At 35.1% G+C, this 19972-nt stretch overlaps 1 protein-coding gene across 1 annotated transcript in view; it reads left to right on the plus strand.

Moving 5' to 3' along the window:
* Positions 1-19269, plus strand: part of LOC128222527 (coiled-coil domain-containing protein 150-like) — a 28959-nt gene extending 9690 nt beyond the window's left edge. Inside the window, exons 8-23 of the mRNA XM_052931574.1 lie at positions 1073-1180; positions 1680-1789; positions 2299-2476; positions 3756-3917; positions 6743-6784; positions 8584-8790; positions 9457-9636; positions 10573-10742; positions 11491-11617; positions 12050-12244; positions 12660-12728; positions 13239-13400; positions 14051-14137; positions 14755-14834; positions 16054-16162; positions 16292-19269. Coding sequence (XP_052787534.1) covers positions 1073-1180; positions 1680-1789; positions 2299-2476; positions 3756-3917; positions 6743-6784; positions 8584-8790; positions 9457-9636; positions 10573-10742; positions 11491-11617; positions 12050-12244; positions 12660-12728; positions 13239-13400; positions 14051-14137; positions 14755-14834; positions 16054-16162; positions 16292-16498 — 2193 coding nt within the window. The 3' untranslated portion in view covers positions 16499-19269. The remainder of the gene's footprint in view (positions 1-1072; positions 1181-1679; positions 1790-2298; positions 2477-3755; positions 3918-6742; positions 6785-8583; positions 8791-9456; positions 9637-10572; positions 10743-11490; positions 11618-12049; positions 12245-12659; positions 12729-13238; positions 13401-14050; positions 14138-14754; positions 14835-16053; positions 16163-16291) is intronic.
* Positions 19270-19972: the final 703 nt, after the last annotated feature.

Here is a 19972-nt window from a genome sequence, read left to right on the forward strand (position 1 = left end):
AAAGATGCCACTCACACAGCTATCTTTAAAAATTGATTTTGCATGCCAACGAAGGAAGGCTTAGCTTTTTAATGTAATTTGGGTTCAAATGATGCTGTGGAAATGCCGATATAACAAAACGCTCTTGGTGTTGAATTTGATTAACAAAATAATTTTGGTCGATTGTCTGCAACTAAAATCTTTGGTCGATTGTCTGCAACTAAAATCTTTGTTTAAGTTACCAATATTGTAAACAGCACTGTTGTTAACTTTTACAGGTATAATATTTTATAAAGTGCAAAGATGTATTTTAATAAAACAATCACAGCTGAACAGTTTGCTAAAAATTTGTAGAGCACTGCAGATCACAGTAAGCTTTCTGTGCAGTTAAGATTTAAAAATTTACAACAATTATGTTAACAATGATGTCAACTTTAAACAAGTTCTGAACAATCGGCCCAATTGATGCATTTGTTTTGATTATAATTTATGCATACGGTATTGGTTTGATTAGTTAATAAAATATTTGAAAATAACCTTTAATCCTTTTATGCTCAGCAATCATATCACAGCCTCTGTGGGCTTATCAGAATTATTCGTAAGGGTTTTAAATGCATTCGTTAGAAATATGTATTATGAATAAATTTATGTTAAAGATCTTAGTGTTCATATTACACTGTCATAATAATCAACTAAAAAATAATGATGACGCTCATCGAAGACCTTTTTCATATTTTTCCAATGCACACCTTGTAGTCATGAGAAGAAAAAAGCTTTAAATTGTTTGACATTTAGAATCATGTTGATTCAATTGACTACCATGTTTGTACAGCTTTAAGGGCATGTATTTGTTAATTTTACAATAAAAAAATACTACCTAAAACTGGATATATTATGGTATTCATGTTATAAAAGCCCTTGAATGATAGTAACATAATTTATATATTAAATAATCCTCGAATAAAGTTATATAATTTATAAACATTTTACTTTTTCTGCTGCATAAAATGAAGCACTGACAATTTGTTATTTCTACACATGCTGTTTTGAAATGCACAAAAAGACACGCACACATGGTTGTGGTTATTTCTAGATCAAGAACAAGGAGTTGGTGGAGGCCAATGAGAAACTTACGGCAACTCTGCACACCACTGGCGAGGAGCACAATAAAATTAATGCACAACTCAGACGGGAACTAGAGGTACCCTTTTGGTAGCGTAGGATAGTGTGATCTCACCTGTAGGGGTTAAAATTCTTCCAAATAAATGTAGATCTACTAAAAACTTTAGAAGATAGAAATGCATCACAACTTCAGTTTGTCTGTATAATAAAGCATTTCCCAAACTTTGTTCTGAAGTAAGAAAATGTCCTCAATATTATGAGATGGAACCAACCGGTTTAAGCTGCTATTAAACATAATTGAGCTTCTTAATAACTGAGCGAAAGGTTTCTTGGCAGGTATTGAACATAGTATTAACATTGGCTAGATTTAACCATTTGTGAGTTCAAATATTGTGGTTGAATTTGAGAGAGTTCTACTATCTATATGAAACAAATTTACTACTATTTGATGACTGTTAATTTAGTACCATAAATATATACAGTATACTTTACAATTGCCTATTCTAGCCATTTAGATATATGGTTTTGAAAGGCCCAGCACATTTTAGTGGTTGAAAATATCATTAAATACATTCCAGACTGAGCGCAAGAAGTCTCGAGATAAGGAGGTGGTTGAGGACGAAGCCTCGAGACTCAAGGACAGCGTTGCTGAACTTTCCTCAGAAAACATAGACCTCAGGAAGAAAATGTGAGTAGTATTTATTTATATATACTATTTGATATAGTTATCCATTGACTGATCCTTGCCAGCTTTGTTGTCATGCAAATATTGGAAAAACCTCCTTTTGATATGTTCTCAATCCCAACTTGTTGCACATATTATCAAGGAAGTGCAGGACATTTTATCACTCTTATTAAAATATGTCAAGTTATTGCATTCAATGAAGCCTTATTAAGGTATTCTCGGCACTGTCTGTTAGGGCTATTCCAGTAAACTAAATATGGAGGGGGGGGGGTCTTTTTTGCTAATTTGGACCCTGAAAGGTTAAATTTGCATCTGTAGGGTGGTGGTATATTTTAAAATTGCCTTCCCTCTGGGCGTTATATGTTTAAATGGAATAGCCCTTATACCTAAATGTTGTTATTTTTTCCATTAAATTAGAGTGGCCTGTGTCTGGTGTTTTTTTCAGTCAAAAAATGGGTAGCATGAAACAACCAATAGTGGCTCTGTGTTTATAATTTGCTAATCCATTTCAGCAAACGTTCAGAGGAGGAGGTATGTAAGCTCCAGGGGCGTTTGAGCAGTAAGGATGCCGAGCTGACACAGACAGCAGATGGCTTCAGCAAGGAGTTGGCGTCGTTGCGGGACCAGCTACAGCAGCAGAACAAGGAGAGGGACCAGATACTCAAGGACAAAGGAACACTTCTTGAAGAGGTTAATAAAACCCATTATGTTTATATCAATTTAATTGAGCTATATTGCCAAAAAACTGATAAAATTGAGATAATCAAACTGGATTATTTTGCTATTGTTGTAGGTTGGTTGACCACTGTCATTTTTGTTTGTCAACAATTGGTTTTGTTTACACATTAAACTCTCGATGCTACAGTTTTAAACCGATACTTCTGTAAATCACGGACAAGTTTGCATATGGGTCATCTTGGATAAAAAACTAGATCACTAGGACAAGTCGTAAAATGACCTTGTTTACATTACAGAGGCCCTGACAACGCTTCTTAAAATTGGTCAAAATGACTGTCTTTATAAACTCTAGGACAAATTGGTATCTTGGTCATCTTGGGTCAAAAACTAGATTGCTAGGTCAAATTTTTGTAAGAGTTGTAGACATTGTTTATGTAATAGAGGTTTCTTTTTAATTCTCCCTAAGGTGGGCATATTAAAATTGATGTGCGTGTGTGTGTCGGTATTATTTTTGTCCAGGATGTAACTTTATCATACATGATGTAATTTTGAAACAACTCGGCCAGATGTAAGGCACACAGTTTGGACTTCTGTCATGTAACACCTAGCCTGTACCCGAAGGTCATTATGGAATGCTGCATATATATATATGCATACAGAGAAAGGGCGGTCATGTGCAGGCTGTAACTTTGTCATTGACCTAGAGCATATAAAGATGATGTGTCCCATGCAAGACCCATTTCCCTACCTGGAAAGTCAAAGTCACACTTAGTGTTAAATCATTATGGAATGCTGAATGTATGCACCCGGAGTACAGGTGGTTTGTGTTCAGGTTCTAGCGTTGTCATGCATAAGGGGATTTTAAAAATAACATGGCACAGATGATTGGCACATAAAGTGGACATGCCAGGTGCAAGATGCAGTCCTTCTCTCAAGATGTGTGCTGCGCAAGTCCCAGATCTCTACCTCTTTTAGTTCATAACTCTCCCTCTCTTGAAGTCAACAAGCATAGGGTCCTACATATATGCTTATTGTTTATATAAGCTCTTCCTGAATGTAAGCGTACTCCATTGATTTATTTGGAACCCTGAGGGCATTCCTCACTTACAGTGACAGCTCTTGCTTATGTTTTTTTTTCAATAAAAGGTATAGTCAACAGGCAGGTCAACAGGCATCAAACATTTACCTAATTGTGTATCAGACACCTCAAGTAGAGTTGAGAAATTGGCTGAAAAGATTGTTGTATTAATTCCATTGTAACAAACCTTGACAATCTTTCTGCTACTTCCAGGTCAACCAGACTGTAGATTCTATGTCGGAGGAGCGAGCGCGTCTACAGAAGGAGGTCCAACAGCTTCAATTAGAGTTGGATGGACACTCACGGGCAAGGCGTAAACTCGAACATGAAAACGCTCATCTACTTGAGAGGGTCTCCGGGTTTGAGCAGCAACAGGTATGGGGATTGAAGTACATGTATTTGCATACAGGCGAACCTCGTTGGCTTGAACTCCCAGGGACCAACGAAAATACCTCGAACCTCGAAAAATTCAACCAAGCGGAAATGATTACTTTTAGTATATAGAAATCGGTCCTTTACTTCCAGTTCGAGCCAACGAGGAATTCGAGCCAAGCGAGTTCCAGCCAACTGGATTCGACTGTATTTTTGAATCTGATGTACTTATGCTTTCAAAGGATTTTTTTGATTATCATTTTTATACTTTGCATTTTATTACTTTACTTTACCATTGCAGCTTGGAGAAGCATTTTTATGTGCTGAATTCAAAAATGTTTCATATCGATGGATTATCGTTTATTTTGAATTGTTAACTTTGATAGGTGGAATAAGTATTCCCAGTTTTGAATGGTTTCTTAAGTAATTAATTAAAATCAGTCTCATACTGTGCTATTCTTGTACAAATTTTAAAATATCTCACAAACAAAAAAAGAATGGTCACTAGTTTTTAGCCATTGTCGGAAACCATGGTACTTGATTTTGTTTAAACGTTAAACGTGTTTACACTACATTAGTACCATGGGGAAGTGATGTAAAAAATCATGTTTTCATGAATATTAATGAGCTTAATGGTAGAAAACCCCTGTTTCAATGAAATCACATGTTACAATTCAATGCTCTGTAACTTGGAAGATTTACCATGGCGTCTTACTGGTGTTGTGTAACTAAACAAAGATTAGACAACACACAATGTATTTTCATTTGCTTAGACTTCCAAGAGGTCTCCGTTCGGCACCAATGAAACTGCCTCATTAATGTTTCATGATTACGAGATTTACCAAGCAAATTGTCCCAAAGTACTCATGAAACAGAATGTTTTAGTATACCAGGTGAATTCGGCAATGGTTTTAAGCTTCATTATTTCATATAAAATGTTTGGTTGTATGTAAGAATTGTAGTGAGCTTTGCAATTTTTAACATTCATTATTAATAGTGCTTTTTAACAGTCAAGCTATCATTTTATTTTAGCATTCAATTTATATGTGTCAGGTATATTTTGTTTTTTTAAGAATGTTCAATATTTCAGAGTTCAGTTCCAGTGTGTGAATACCACGTGATAAATTGCGTCATAAATGCTCCGTCCAAAGGCAGTATTTTGCTTCAAATGAAGAATTTAAAAAAGATACCTTAACTAGCCCTGCCTTTGTTTTATTACCTGAATTTGATAAGCACTTAAACACCTCGACAAACCTTTTCACAAAACCACTGCCTGACGAAGCACTGTCAAACATTATTTTGGAAATAGGTTTGTTGAAGTGTTTGAGAAAACTCCTTATCAAATTCAAGTAATAAAACAAAGACAGGGCTCTTTGAGCAGCATAGACTGGCCTTTGTTTCATTTAAAATGGTGAAGAAAAATAAAAGTTAACTATTTAATCTTTGTTTAAAGTTTTCATTCGAAGCAAAATATTGCCTTCCGACACAGCATTTATGTCGTAATTTATCATATTGTTTACACCAGTTTATATGTTCAAATGTATTTAAATTCTATTTCTTCAAAAACAAAAGGTTATAAATGAGGTACGTTCCATGTTGGGGAAACAGTTAATGTAATAACAAGTACAAGTAGGTTCACAATAGGATTGTGCGTATCTAACAATTATAGATCCAACTGTTAGTGTTTGAGAGAAATTAAATTCTTTTGTTGAAATCGAAACAATGTTTACACAGACTTACTTGGTCTCAGAATTTCTCAATAGGCATTATTTGGATGTCATTTGGATGGCCGATTGTTCAGAACTCTGTTAAAGTTAACAACTTTGTTAATTTCATTGTTGTTAACTTTCAAATCGTTCCTGCTTCGGAAGTTTAATGGATACACTTATGATCCACAGTAATTCTGACAAGATTTGAGACAACTACTTCAGCTTTTCTTGATTTATTTAAATCTATGAGCATATCATTAACTATTTCATGTTTCAATGACAATGTTAGTAATGATTTGTTCATCACGTTTTTAACTTTAACAAAGTTCGGAACAAATGGCCCATTGTGTGTTTTTCTGTATTCATGCAAACAAACTAATTCGAAACTGAAATATTTTGACCCTTTGAAATATTTAAAAATGTATGTTTTCCGTTGTTCAAAAAATGATTAAAATAGTGCAGTTAAACTGACTGTATATTTCAATATTTTATTTAAAAAACATTTCTAACTAATGGCATGCTTATTTAGTTACGTTAATTATAGAAAGTTACCGGTAACTTGTTAAATTTTGCGTGCTGAAAATCATGCAATATAATTATAATTTCCAAATAAAGCGTATTGAATGATCTGCAATTTTATGAATTTAGTAAATATAATAATTAAACCAAACAGAATATATAATGACATTATTATTTTGAAGTATTGTAATGATAGTTGATTGAAAATTAATTTTAAAGTTTAGTTCTAACATTTACCCATGAGGCTTAAAAAAATGGGTTTGGTTCAAGTTACCTGATCGATCGTGTTTTGTTACCAGAGACTGATTTAAAAAAACATAAAAAACATTGACTAAAGAGGGTCCAAACGGATTTGCAGTATGTAACGAAATTAAATGTTTATCTGACCTGATATAAGAAGAATTAGTATAATTCAAACGAACTGTTGTGTATTTGGAACAAAAATGACTGACCCATATTTTCCAGCTGTAACCAGAAACAAACCTATTACTTTGTTAGGCCTGAGTGTATGTGTTTTGTTTAAACATACCCAATAACGCTTATAATAAATGTACATATATGTTTGGCGTTCACTGTAACTGTGATTATGTTTTGCCCAAGATTAAGGATATAACAGACCTTTGCGGCCATTCTTGTTACCAGGTATAGGAATGTATACATGCATGCATGCTTTTAATCTAACGTCATGTTACGTGTTTCAAATATCATTTGTAGATTTCTTACAATGAATCTTGTTATACTGAACTTTTGCTTCACTCTAGTCATATGCAATTACTCTGGCTATGGAATTAAGATAATGATGTTTTTCATACAGGTTTTTTTTAATGTTGTTTATTATATCTTTTATTTGCATGAGATCATTTCTACTGGTATAGCATTATGCTCTATAGTATAAACAGCTTATATTTCATCTCTGTTAAGAATTATTCTTTTTCATAAAATGTTGTTTGCTGAAAGTTCTTATTATTTCAGTTTAAATTTTGATATTTGATAAAAATAAAAAAATATTGCTCATACTGTCTGAATTTTTTCAAAACTGCTTTATTTTTAGTAACTCTTGTTCAGATCATAAATCTGAGCTTGTGTTGTGGTCAATGCTAGTATAGAAAGGATGTTCTTTAAAGGATATTTTTTGTGTAGATTCTAAGTGAGATCAAATGTGTTTCACTTTATAAACATATAAAGTCATTGTTAACAACCAATGAATAAGGAAAAACCTCTGTTTTCCTTATTTCCATATAAACTTTGTTTATTAATAAGTATTTATTTCAGGGATTAAATGAAAGTACATTACAATTGTGTCATATTTAAGCCCCCTTCAGGCTCCTTGATGTTTTATAAAAATATATTTAATTTTGTAGATTAAAAATAAGTACTGTGAAATCATTTATATTCGTTGGCATGAAATTTCGTGGTTTGCCGAAAAAATACAATTTCGTGGGTACTTTAATTCGTGTTTTTTCATTTTTGAAAAAAAATCTAAACTGCGATAGTCCTAGATCGTCTGCGTTATCACAACGTGCTGGCCCGTGATTTCTGTGTTTTACATCACACGGTTTATGACACTTGCTATAGTGGTATTACATGCCAATTAGTGCATATACATGTGTGCATGTCCATTATCGATTTAATTGGAAATTAAGGTCATAAAAGAAGATGTACCCTGGTCATAAATACAGATAGGCGAAGCCATTGAGTGCCAATGAGGAATTTTGCAAACTGTGAAAACACCGAGAAGGTCCGTATATTTGAGAAAACAATCCCAAAAGATAGCTGATGATCAATATTTATATACATGTTTTTGTTTAATTAGTGTATTGAACGCGTTGTTTTGTACATTGTCACGTTGGGTACTCAAAACCTCCAATATAATCGATTATTTGTTTTATTGAAGAAAGGAATCAAGAACCGACACTCATTACTCACATCTTGTTAGCCTGGAGATTTTTTATGAACAGCTAACGTTTAGGCACGCGCTTCTGTCATTTGGTTCATAAAACACATTAAAATGATTTGGTTTATTATTCTTTAAAGGCAGTTATAATATATTAACAAAAAGATAATAAGATATACAGTGAGACGTATATTAACCTGTATACTGCGGCCTCAGTGTAACGAAAATCTAGAGTATGTACATAACGTAGCAATTGAAAAAGTGAATAAAGGGTCTATATTTCGTGGGATCTTGAATTCGTGGATCTACCAACCCACGAAAACCACGAACATTAATGCCCCACGAACATTAATGATTTCACAGTATATCTGAAAATTCAGTGAAAGCATTTTGAAACTTAGTTACTGGAAGTGTACAAGAAATAGTGAGAACCAAAATAAAAAAGTTTAATATAATTTTAAAACTTGAGTAAAGGGGTTACAACAAAACAGCTACAAAAACGTCTTTATTTGAAATATGTAGTTTTTGTTTTCCTTGGTTTATCTAGCAAGCCCAGAAGCATGTAGAGACGACCTTGAAGGAGATGATGGATCAGAAGAACAAACTGGCATACGAGAAGGGGCGTCTGCAGACACAGCTGGAACAGGCTAACGGGGAGCTGGATGCACTACGCTCCACTGACCTCGACACCAACAAGTATAAGACTATAGCTGACACACTCGCCATTAAATATAGCCAGGTATGTGTAAGCCAGGTGAGGCGTCACTCCACTTAAAAAGCCAGGGTTTTGTTAGCTAGGTGAGGTGTTATGCCATTAAATATAGCCCCGTATGTTTTAGCTAGGTGAGGCGTTATACCACTACATATAGCCAGGTATGTGTTAATTAGGTGAGGCATTAGCCACTAAAATAGCCATGTATTTGTAGGTTAGGTGAGGCATAATGCCACTTAGTATAGCCAGGTATGTGTTTTCTAGGTGAGGCGTTATGCCACTAAATATAGCGAGGTATGTGTTTTTTAGGTGAGGCATTACGCCACTAAGTATAGCGAGGTATGTGTTTTCTAGGTGAGGCATTACGACACTGTCTGAAACACAAGCCACAAAATATACCCAGATTCATGTTAGCAAGGTGAAGTGATGCTGTACATCAACATCAACACTAACAATTAGAATACACTGGCTGACACACTTACCACTAAATACAGCTAGCTGCATTAATAGTTTAAATCTAGGTGACCACTTTTAAAATTAAAGCACTGTGTCAAAATGTTATGGGTTAAGAATCTTATTAAAAAAATAACTTCATCTGTGAATCAAAGATGTCAAGCTTGTTTCAATAACATTCAATCTTGTTTTGACTTAAGTATAAAGCATAATTATATTATTATGTGATTTTTCCCATTACTGTGTGAGACAGAGATAAGTGAGTTGAAGGTCATGATCCAGCGACAGGAAGCCCAGCTGAAGCAAGCCAACATTCAGCTGGATAGTCGCCATAGTGATTTCAGCTCCATCTCTGTTGTCAAGGATGAACTGCTCAAGGAGAACCAGCGTCTGCTCACAAAACTACAGTCCTCTGAGGAGCGGGAAAAACGAAAGGTTTGTAAATTGTTATGTGTCCTCATTTTGAAAATGAAATTGGTTTGTTAATCTTTAGTTTAAACTTTTTTTTTACAATTACAGTAAAACTGCGGTTGTTCGAACAAGCGGTCGTTCGAGAACCGGCGTTCCCTCGAGGTCGGAGCTTGGTCCCGAACTTTTTTCCTTCTATTTTCATATAAAATATACCTACGCTGCATCGAAACCGAATTATGTCGAAGAGTCGAGCAATATTCTTGGTCCCAAGTGAATGATGAGAAGTTAATTGTGAGAAATGTAAATGAGTAATAAAAATATGAATAAACACTACCATATCGATCCAACATCGGAATCTCTGAAAAGAATTACTTTTTGTCGCTTTGCTTTGCAATATGGCCATTTTGTAAAAAAAAATTGATTTATTGATTTATTGATATTTCTTTACAATTTATATTTAGTATACATATAGTAAACGACATCGTTTGAACATATTCCACAATGCAACACATAATTGGTGTCTTAGTAAACAGACTACTTGAGTACTTCATACTTGAAGTACACTGAAATATATTTCATAACAGACTGGAGAATTGAAAATCGGGTCGTTCGAAACATGTCATGGGTTCCCTCGAGGTTTAGGCTCAGTCCCCTGCGACCTCGAGCGATCGCAGTTCTACTGTACAAGTTAAACATGTTATTACATCATCAAATTTAATCACTGTTGTTGGCGGGATGTTTCATCAGAGTGTTGTCCTATGTTGTGAGGGTAACCAGAGTAGTGGTATGAAACGCACTTGTTACAGCTTGGTGACCACAAACCAAACTTTCATGATTAATAAGTTTTCAAAGAAACTTGAGTTGTCCAATGGAAAAGGAAGGGTTGGTTTGAAGGGTGGAACAAGGGCTTCGGAACTAAAAAAAAAGATGGCATCATATTTATTTTGTTCTATCTTGCAGATCAAGTCACTACAGAAGAGCATGGAGGATGGGAAGGCTGTAAACAAGGAGATTGCCTCAACACTGGAGTCAGTGATGGCGTCACACTCTCAGCTGCAGAGCGTTGTCGAGAGCCTACAGGTGGAGCTGGGCAAGAAGGACTCGCACATCACACGACTTAAGAATGAAAAGTGAGGTTTTTGTTCATTTTCTATGGGGAGTACCATCTATGGGGAGTACCATTTTTGTCTCGCAAAACGTAAATGTGGCGAAATCATTTTAAAAAATCCAAAATTCATGTAAAATATTGCATGGTCAATATATTAAGTGAATTCAACATTACTGCTGGCTGTGGGCAAAAAATACCTGGTTCATAGTTTGTCTTGTTCACAGTTCAGTGTATAACCTGAATATACTAGTACAGTAAACTTCATTTCTCGAGTAGGCAATTTCTTTAGAATTGCGGGTTGGCCGAAGTCCAGGCCAAGTCCCGACCTTTATTCCTTCTATTTGCATATAAAATATTGTGACGATAGATCAAAACCCAAACGAAGCAAGCACTCAAACACCATTGTCTGTCTGTTCTGAATATAAATTGCATTTTTGATGATGGCTTAGTCAAAAAACATTGAAAGCTACAGAGACATGATCAATAGCCTGTCACCTGTTGTTGTCTGTGTTAGATATTTAAACCTGCATACATTGTCCTACCCTTTTACAGCTTTACTCTTAAATATATGTTTGTTATAAAATTGTGTGCCAGGCGTGCATAGCGGTTGGAGTGAAAGTAAGAAATGAAAAAAATTGAAGAGAGAATTGAGGCCTTGCATAAGGAGGGAATACTCAAAAGAGACATTCTACACAGGAAGACTTAAACTGACATTTTGTTGGGTTGGGAGGTAGATGACAGTTTAATAACTCTACTGTTTTGTTTGTCAGGAGTCGAGATCAGTCAGAGTGGAAAGGAGAAATGAAGCGGTTTGAGGAGAGAATGGAGGCCCTGAGAGAGGAGTTGAGACGGGAGAGGGACGCTTCACACAGGAAAACTAGCAAGGACATCGGAGAGGTAATGTCTGCAGTAGAGAATCATTTATAAGATTGCTGGAAACAAATGCTAATGGCATGGGATTTGAACATTTTGTTTTCATCAATATCCCTTCTCTGAGGCAAGAAATTTAAAGTTCCTGGAGTCAGGCATAAAAAAGTTGATGTGTAACCTCTTGCTATGTCTACATGTATATGTTTGATGGAGGTCACATGCACAAGTGTGGCTTCTTGTCTACTCTCTGTAGAAAGACACCAACAAGTATATCATTGCCCTTTTTGTCCCATCCCCCTCTCTGTTATTCTATCACTTATTTACCCTCAATTTAAGGTCTAAACTCCAAACAGTTTGGAATTTATACCTACTGTTTATAGTCCTGTATGTGCCCACTGGGCCATGTGTGGGACAAAACATATAAGGTTAGTAATGCATATAAATGAAATCATACCTCAGGTAAAGAAGCAGAACGAGAACCTGTCTGTACGGAACATGGAGTTGATGAAGGGCAACCAGGAGTTACGGCAGAAGACCCGCGACCTTGAGGCCACCGTACAAGACCTCAAGGACAAGGTTGGGGAGCAGAAACGCAAGATAGACTACCACCGCAGGGGACGCGGAGAGGTGGAGGAGAATGTCAAGAAAATGAAGGTGGAGTTTTCATTTATTGGCTTCAATTTTTATTATCATAAAAATGGTTTGTTATCAATATATAACTTAATGGGTAGAAAATTCCTCTTTAGAAAATTGTGAGAAAGAAAAATTATAGCAATGTTAAAATGAAAGAAATATATGTATATCGGTACTCTTAACATGGTAAAGAAACAAAATTAGAACAATGTTGGAAGAAACAAAAGTATGAACTGCAAAATAAGAATGAACAAATCTTAGTTATAAACTCTGTAGGATGTTGAATGAAACTCCAATTTGTATGTTTCTATTGGGCATATGTACCAAGTATTTGCAATTTAGATATGTTTTTATTTGTATTAATAATGAATAATGTGATTTCTTAATGATGTTAGTACTAAATGACAGTGTATGTGAAGCTATAGGTATGTTACAGGAGATGAAAGAAGACATAGAGGAGCTGGAGTCTCTCAGGGATACATACATTGCCAAGAACCAGGAACAGGTAGTTGATTGGGGAATTAGTTTTTGCAGATACATATGGGGATATTATGACTAAACGCTTCTGATGTCTTGTATCACATCAAGTTCGGTGTGTAAACACTTACCCTTTAAGACAGCATAGCAGTCTATACAGGTGCATGTTTATACATCAAATAAGCATGAAACAGGTCATCAGAAAAGTGTCCTGAGTGTCATAATATTCCTTTCAATATCAGTCTCCTTTGATTATTTCCATGTTTAAATGCACCGCTTTTAGTTTAAGCCAACAAAACTGCACTTAGATTTTACACGACATTTCCCGGAGTTTCCATGTCAGAAATGATATCATCAATCAATCACATTATTGAATAAGTGCATCTTCTTGAATATAAACACAAATCAGCAATCAATGTTCATGGCCTAGATCAATACACTAAAGAAAGAGCTATGCCAGCTAGTCCATGTGCAGACGGCATTCATTCATTCATTACAAATATGAATTACTGTTTATCATTTCCCATTTTATTTCTAGGCGGAGATGATATCAACATTCATGGCCCAGATCAACACTCTGCAGACTGAGTTACGTCAACTTGCCCACGCCCACACACAGACGGCTGACCTTGTTGTGCAGAAGGAACGCTCCATCGAGAAGGAACGCAAACTCAAGGAAGACATACGGCGCAGATACAAGGTAAACATCATGTTCCTAACAAATTTGAACGGCACTGTATCACTGATAAGATGTGATTGATAAATACTTTAAGCTAGTCTTTTTTTTAAGAAAAAGATTGAGATATTGTCATAACCTTTTTGCTGTCATTGGCAGCCTTTTGTCATACTGCAAAAACATATACCTTGGCATTTTCTTAAATAATGAGAGAAGTAAGTTTTGTTTGACTTTAATTTATTAACTAAGGTAAAGGTTGCATGAAGTGCACATAGTATCATAAGCTGAAGGTCATTTTTGTTGCATAACAACATTAGATTGAATTCTATGTGAAATTAAGATATTACTCAATAGGTTTAGTCTTATTGTATGTTTATGTCTGATTATGCTATGATTGGCAGAATGTCATACATTTTGTAATCTTGTTTCGGAGAAGGGGGGGAGAGGGGGTGGGGGTAGCAATGGAGTTCTCATCCATAAGGGTTTCATGATTTAACACACTTAATGACTTTGCAAGTTTGTATGTCAGTATTCATTTCGCAGAAGTGCATGAAAATAGGGACCAGTTGTCACTTATGTCTAATATGAGAATAATAACTTGATGAATATGTGTTCAGCAATCATGGTAGATTACTGCACCACTTAATTACCAATGGCCTACTATCTGTTACTAGGCAACAAGAAAGCGTGAGGATGAACTGGACACTATGAAGTCTGGAGCAGAGAAACGACTCAACGAGGTGCGAGAGGAGTCTATGGAGGTTAGTCAGCATTGAAATAATTCAAGTGATGACCTTTGTTTATTGTGATCCAGTTTTTTAGGTTGTCTGTATTGGAAAGAAAGTCGAAGTATTGAGATAGCTCTAGGCATAATTTGAATTGGTTAACTTGCCAATATAAGATAATTAACATATTATCTTTTCAGATATTCCATTAGACTTTTACTAGGGACAGTATGCATATGTGTAGCTAGGCCAACATCACAAGTATCAATCATTAAGTTATGCCCCTTATTGACTGCAAAAATCAACAGTGCTCCTGTTTAATTTATTATATGCCTTTATGATGGACAGGGACAGATTTTAACAGAAGTTAAATAGGAATGGGTTATCTGATGACCATTAAGTAAAACAAAGTAAACATCTTGAGATTCTGCATTGGGCCAAATTGAAATAAAATAAGTTTTCAGAATCTGTATTTTTGTGACAGAAAGCTAAAACAATGTGATTTGGTAGCGTTAGGGTACATATTCATATTGGGAGCTAAATATGATGATGCACAAAAGATTTAAACTGTATTACCTGTTCCAATTTTTGCAATATTTATGTTTTGACATTGAACATCCGTTTAATGCACAAAGTTTCTTTAAATGTTTCAGATTTCAAACCACCTGAAAAGTGCTCATGAATGGTTTAAAGACAAGTTTGACAACCTTCAGACTGAGCTCCTGTCTTCAAGGTAAGCCTTTGGGATAGAAATGTAGGTTGTATCTAGGAAGGAAAACATTTCAGTAAAATGCAAATCATTACTCTGTGGCTCCCACAGAGTAAAATGAATATTAAATAGTTGATTCACTAATGTGTTGCAGGCATGCATTATAAGACATGACTTGCAGGCATGTATCATGTGACATGACTCGCAGGCATGCATCATGTGACCTGACTTGCAGGCATGCATTATTAGACATGGTTGCAGGCTGCATCATGTGACATGACTTGCAGACATGCATCTTGTGACATGACTTGCAGGCATGCATTATTAGACATGACTTGCAGGAATGCATCATGTGACACGACTCACAGGCATGCATCATGTGACATGACTTGCAGGCAAGCATAATGTGACAGGACATGCAGGCATGCATTGTGTGACAGGACTTGCAGGCATGCATCTTGTGACATGACTTGCAGACATGCATTATTAGACATGGCTTGCAGGCGTGCATCATTTGGTGTGACTTGCAGACTTGCATTATATGATATGACTTGCAGGCATGCATCTTGTGACATGACTTGCAGACATGCATTATTAGACATGAATTGCAGGCATGCATCATGTGACATGACTTGCAGGCATGCATTATATGACAGGACATGCAGGCATGCATTGTGTGACAGGACTTGCAGACATGCATTATGTGACATGACGTGCAGGCATCCATTATATGACAGGACTTGCAGGCATGCATTATTAGACATGACTTGCAGGCATGCATTATTAGACATGACTTGCAGACATGCATTATGTGACATGACGTGCAGGCATGCATTATGTGACAGGACATGCAGGTATGCATTATTAGACATGACTTGCAGGCATGCATCATGTGACATGATTCGCAGGCATGCATTTTGTGACAGGACTTGCAGGCATGCATTATTAGACATGACTTGCAGACATGCATCATGTGACATGACTCGCAGGCATGCATTATGTGACAGGACTTGCAGGCATGCATTATTAGACATGACTTGCAGGCATGCATCATGTGGCATGACTTGCAGACATGCATTATGTGACAGGACATGCAGGCATGCATTATGTTACAGGACATGCAGGCATGCATTATTAGACATGACTTGCATGCATGCATCATGTAACATGACTTTCAGGCATGCAATATGTAAAATGTTTTGAAGGCATGAATTGTTATTTAACTCTAGCAATTGTTTTGAAGGCGTATACAGGAGAGACTGGAGAGTGACAACACAGAACAGAGACAAAAGTTAGACGGTGAGAGAAGGAAAGCCCAGGCGGCTGCTGATAAGGCCAGACAGATGATACAGGTACTTAATACTACTTAAATGTGTTGCAATAATGAAGAAAATGTGTACACATGTTTACAATATTCTGGTTTAACAAAAGCTGTTAGTTAGAACATTAGCATTCAATGACTTGGATTTGTTTGGATTCAGGCAAGCCGGCAGACTATATCAAGACTAAGCGACTGTGCTGATCTTGCTGATGTCGAGACAAAACACCAGCTGAATGACCTGTACAGCCAACTGCAGGCAGAAAAAGACCATGGCAAATATGTGGAGCAAAAACACCACCAGTACCGGGACGCCTCTGCACGCCAGTTCCAACAGCTTCTCAATGACACAGATGACTCGTATAGCTGATTAAGACTCTGATTTAGACAATGATATTATGTACTTGTATAAGATAAAGATAAGTTATACAGAATTGTGAATATTAAGCAAAATTGCTTATTTTTGGTCTCTGCAATGCTATGTAAAGGGATATATTAATACACAGTTTTAACAGTTACTTACAGACATAGATGGCTCACACATATGGCTCTCTTTTAGACAACAACAATGATTTAAAATATATTGACATGTTTTATGCAATAATACTAAATGCTTAAATGTATACATAGCTTCAACAGTTTCATAATAAAATGAAGATAACTGATATATTTATTGTGGCTCTCTTGTAGACATGTATGTTTGCAATACTTTCATAACCATTTAATACACATCATATGTTTTTTTTGTATTTCCTTTTTCCTACTGCCATGAGTTATGCCTATACTGTAGCAGTTTGTACATAAATGATTTAAACATTGATTAACCCAGGGACTCATTAACAGATTTCATATCGGCAATGATGTTTTTAAACTCTGTTGAAAGCAAGTTGTTCTCGTGACGTCCATGAAAAAACAGCGTATGGCAGTTACTCATTTCAACATAAAATTGTAAATCTAAGCTGAAAATTATTCAATTTGTTTAAGCTTTACAAACGCTTTTTCAGCAAAACACCATTTTTTGTCATATCTTTGAATTATTATTTACAAGAGAGCTCTTATTTGAATTATTAATATTTTATCACTGAAACGAGCATTTTGTTAATATTTCTCTTAAATTAGTTAAATCAATAAAGTTAGTTAAGTATGACCTTATAAATCTTGAACATGTCCCTTTAATCAACATATATTATATGCTTTCTGGTGGGTTATAGAGATTTATCAGTGAAATGAAAATGATATTTCACTGTTTCAAACAGTGAAAATATTGATTGATATTTTTCACTATTTTAAAATTTTAGCCCATTATTATGGGCACATCAAACATCAGCGGGCATAGGGACACAATTTCAGCGACACAATTTCAGCGACATCATTTCCGAAATAACAATCTTTTGCTTACAATTGCGCGTGCTTTTCTATATAAACAACTATAAAATGTCATGTTATATCACTTGTAGCAAGTAATAAAAAGATACTATGCCACTCGTGACATAGTTTTTGGTGCTCACTCAGTGAAATATGTTGCGATCTTTCACTCGAACAAACAATTATCCTCTATATATTTGTATAAACTATTGCATTTTTGTTAAACAAACATTGGGCCGATTGTCCAGAACTTTTAATTAAAGTTAACAATGTGATTAACGACATCGTTGTTAACTTTTAAACTTTAAATATTTGATTATGGGCACATAGATTTCAGACAAGTACAGCTGAAACAGTCGTCACAAATCTAGTTATAAACACCGCAGATCATTAGTGTACCCATTAACTATCACAGTAGTATGATTTGAAAGTTAACATTGATAATGTTAGCAACATTGTTAACTTTAACAAAGTTCTGAACAATCGGCCCATTGTGGCTCATACATACATAAATGTATATTATATTATAATCTGCTGAAAAGCTCAATACTGTGTATATCTGTGATAATTATTGCTCCCTTGTGATGAATCTTTGTGCTTTTTTGTCATGCATTTTCATGTATTCCTTCATATACAAGTATGGAATCCTGTATAGTGTTTGCAACATAGTCAGTTTATTATTTGCATTTAGTTTGTTATACTGTATAAGTGTATTCATGACCTTGTAACTTAATATTTAAATACATACACATTGAGGGGTGAATGCGAAAAGGTTCTAAGTGACATTAAATAAAGAAGAAGATAAAACCTTTTCACTTTCACCCCTGTAGGTAGAATAAACCATATATATGGAACTGGACCACTATTTATAAAACATCTACAAACAAAAGTTGATTTTGGATCTTCCTAAAATGTTCATAGAGAAAAATATGAAAGTTTTACCCATTCAAGTATGGGTTTTCAATAAAATTAATGAAAACAAAGTATATCTGAAAATACTATCTTTTTTTTTTAATATGACCATTGAGATACTTAAATTAGGAAAGTGGCTTAAATTAGGAAAGTGGCTTAAATTAGGAAAGTGACTTAAGTTAGGAAAGTGGCTTAAATTAGGAAAGTGGCTTAAATTATGAAAGTGGCTTAAATTTAGGAAAGTGACTTAAATTAGGAAAGTGGCTTAAATTAGGAAAGTGGCTTAAATTAGGAAAGTGGCTTAAATTAGGAAAGTGACTTAAATTAGGAAAGTGGCTTAAATTAGGAAAGTGACTTAAGTTAGGAAATGACTTTAATAAGATGTTTTATGGGTACTGGCCCTTAGTTTTAATGTATTATATATACTGCAGGTAGCATTTAGGTCATTATTTATGTAATTATGTTTTATCATAACTTTCATTTACCTTGAAAACAATTGTTAATATCTTGTTGCATTGTTTACAGTACTCAGATAATAATCTGGTAGTTTATACCTGATGTGATATATCAAAATGTTCTTGAATACCCAAGTATTATTTTCTATTGAGCATGTAAAGCCACCACATCATTTCACAGCACTATTTCAAGACAAAATGTAGATGTAAATGTACATGTAAATGAACTTACTGTTCCTGTCTGTGTCAATTGTGAGCTTTCATATTCAGTTTGAAACAGAATACTTGTGTGAATGAGAAATTGCGAGTGTGCTATTTAATTACATGCATTTTTAACCAACATTGTCTTAACACTGACTTTTGTTCATGTAATAGGAAAGATCTGAGATATAATAAAAGTCAAAATACACATGTATTTTTCCATGTTTGCTCAATTCTTATATTGTGCCCAAATATTTACTTGATTGACAGGAGTGTTACATGTTATCTACTGTGAATCATGCTCAAGTCCATTTCATAGGTAGGAACCAGAACTGGTGTCAATTTGATACATCAAAGGGAACATTCCCCTGTGGGTTGAACACCCAGCCTTCTCACGTATACCACTAGACCACTCTCACACAAATGGATTTGAACACCGACCTCTCGGGTGAGATACAGACATGTATATCATCATTTAAATTATTGAAATTTTAAACATAGGTAGGTAGTTTTAAAACATTTTCGGGATCACATTTTTTCAGGCAATTTGGATGATCACGGCCATTAAAATATTACTTAAACATTTAAATGTAAATTTTGTCCTGTCACTTATTCAAATTACAAAAACTCATTGAAGGAATTTATTGAAACTAGGCACATATATAGATATCGATGTGAAGTTGTGCACCTTGCATGAATTGTAACTCTTGGGCACTTGCAAAGTTATCTCCCCTTGTTCATTTCTTACGATTAAAAACTCTGTGGCACATTATTGCAGAGCTATCTCCCCTTGTAAAGTTTTCATTATGCATTTGGCCAGACACTTGCTCAAAACATTCTTGAAGAAATTTATTGAAATTATCTCCCCCTTATTCATTTTTTCATAATGCAAACTTTCAAGACACTTAATC

Source organism: Mya arenaria, chromosome 16 (assembly GCF_026914265.1).
Source record: "Mya arenaria isolate MELC-2E11 chromosome 16, ASM2691426v1".
Classification (NCBI taxonomy): domain Eukaryota; kingdom Metazoa; phylum Mollusca; class Bivalvia; order Myida; family Myidae; genus Mya; species Mya arenaria.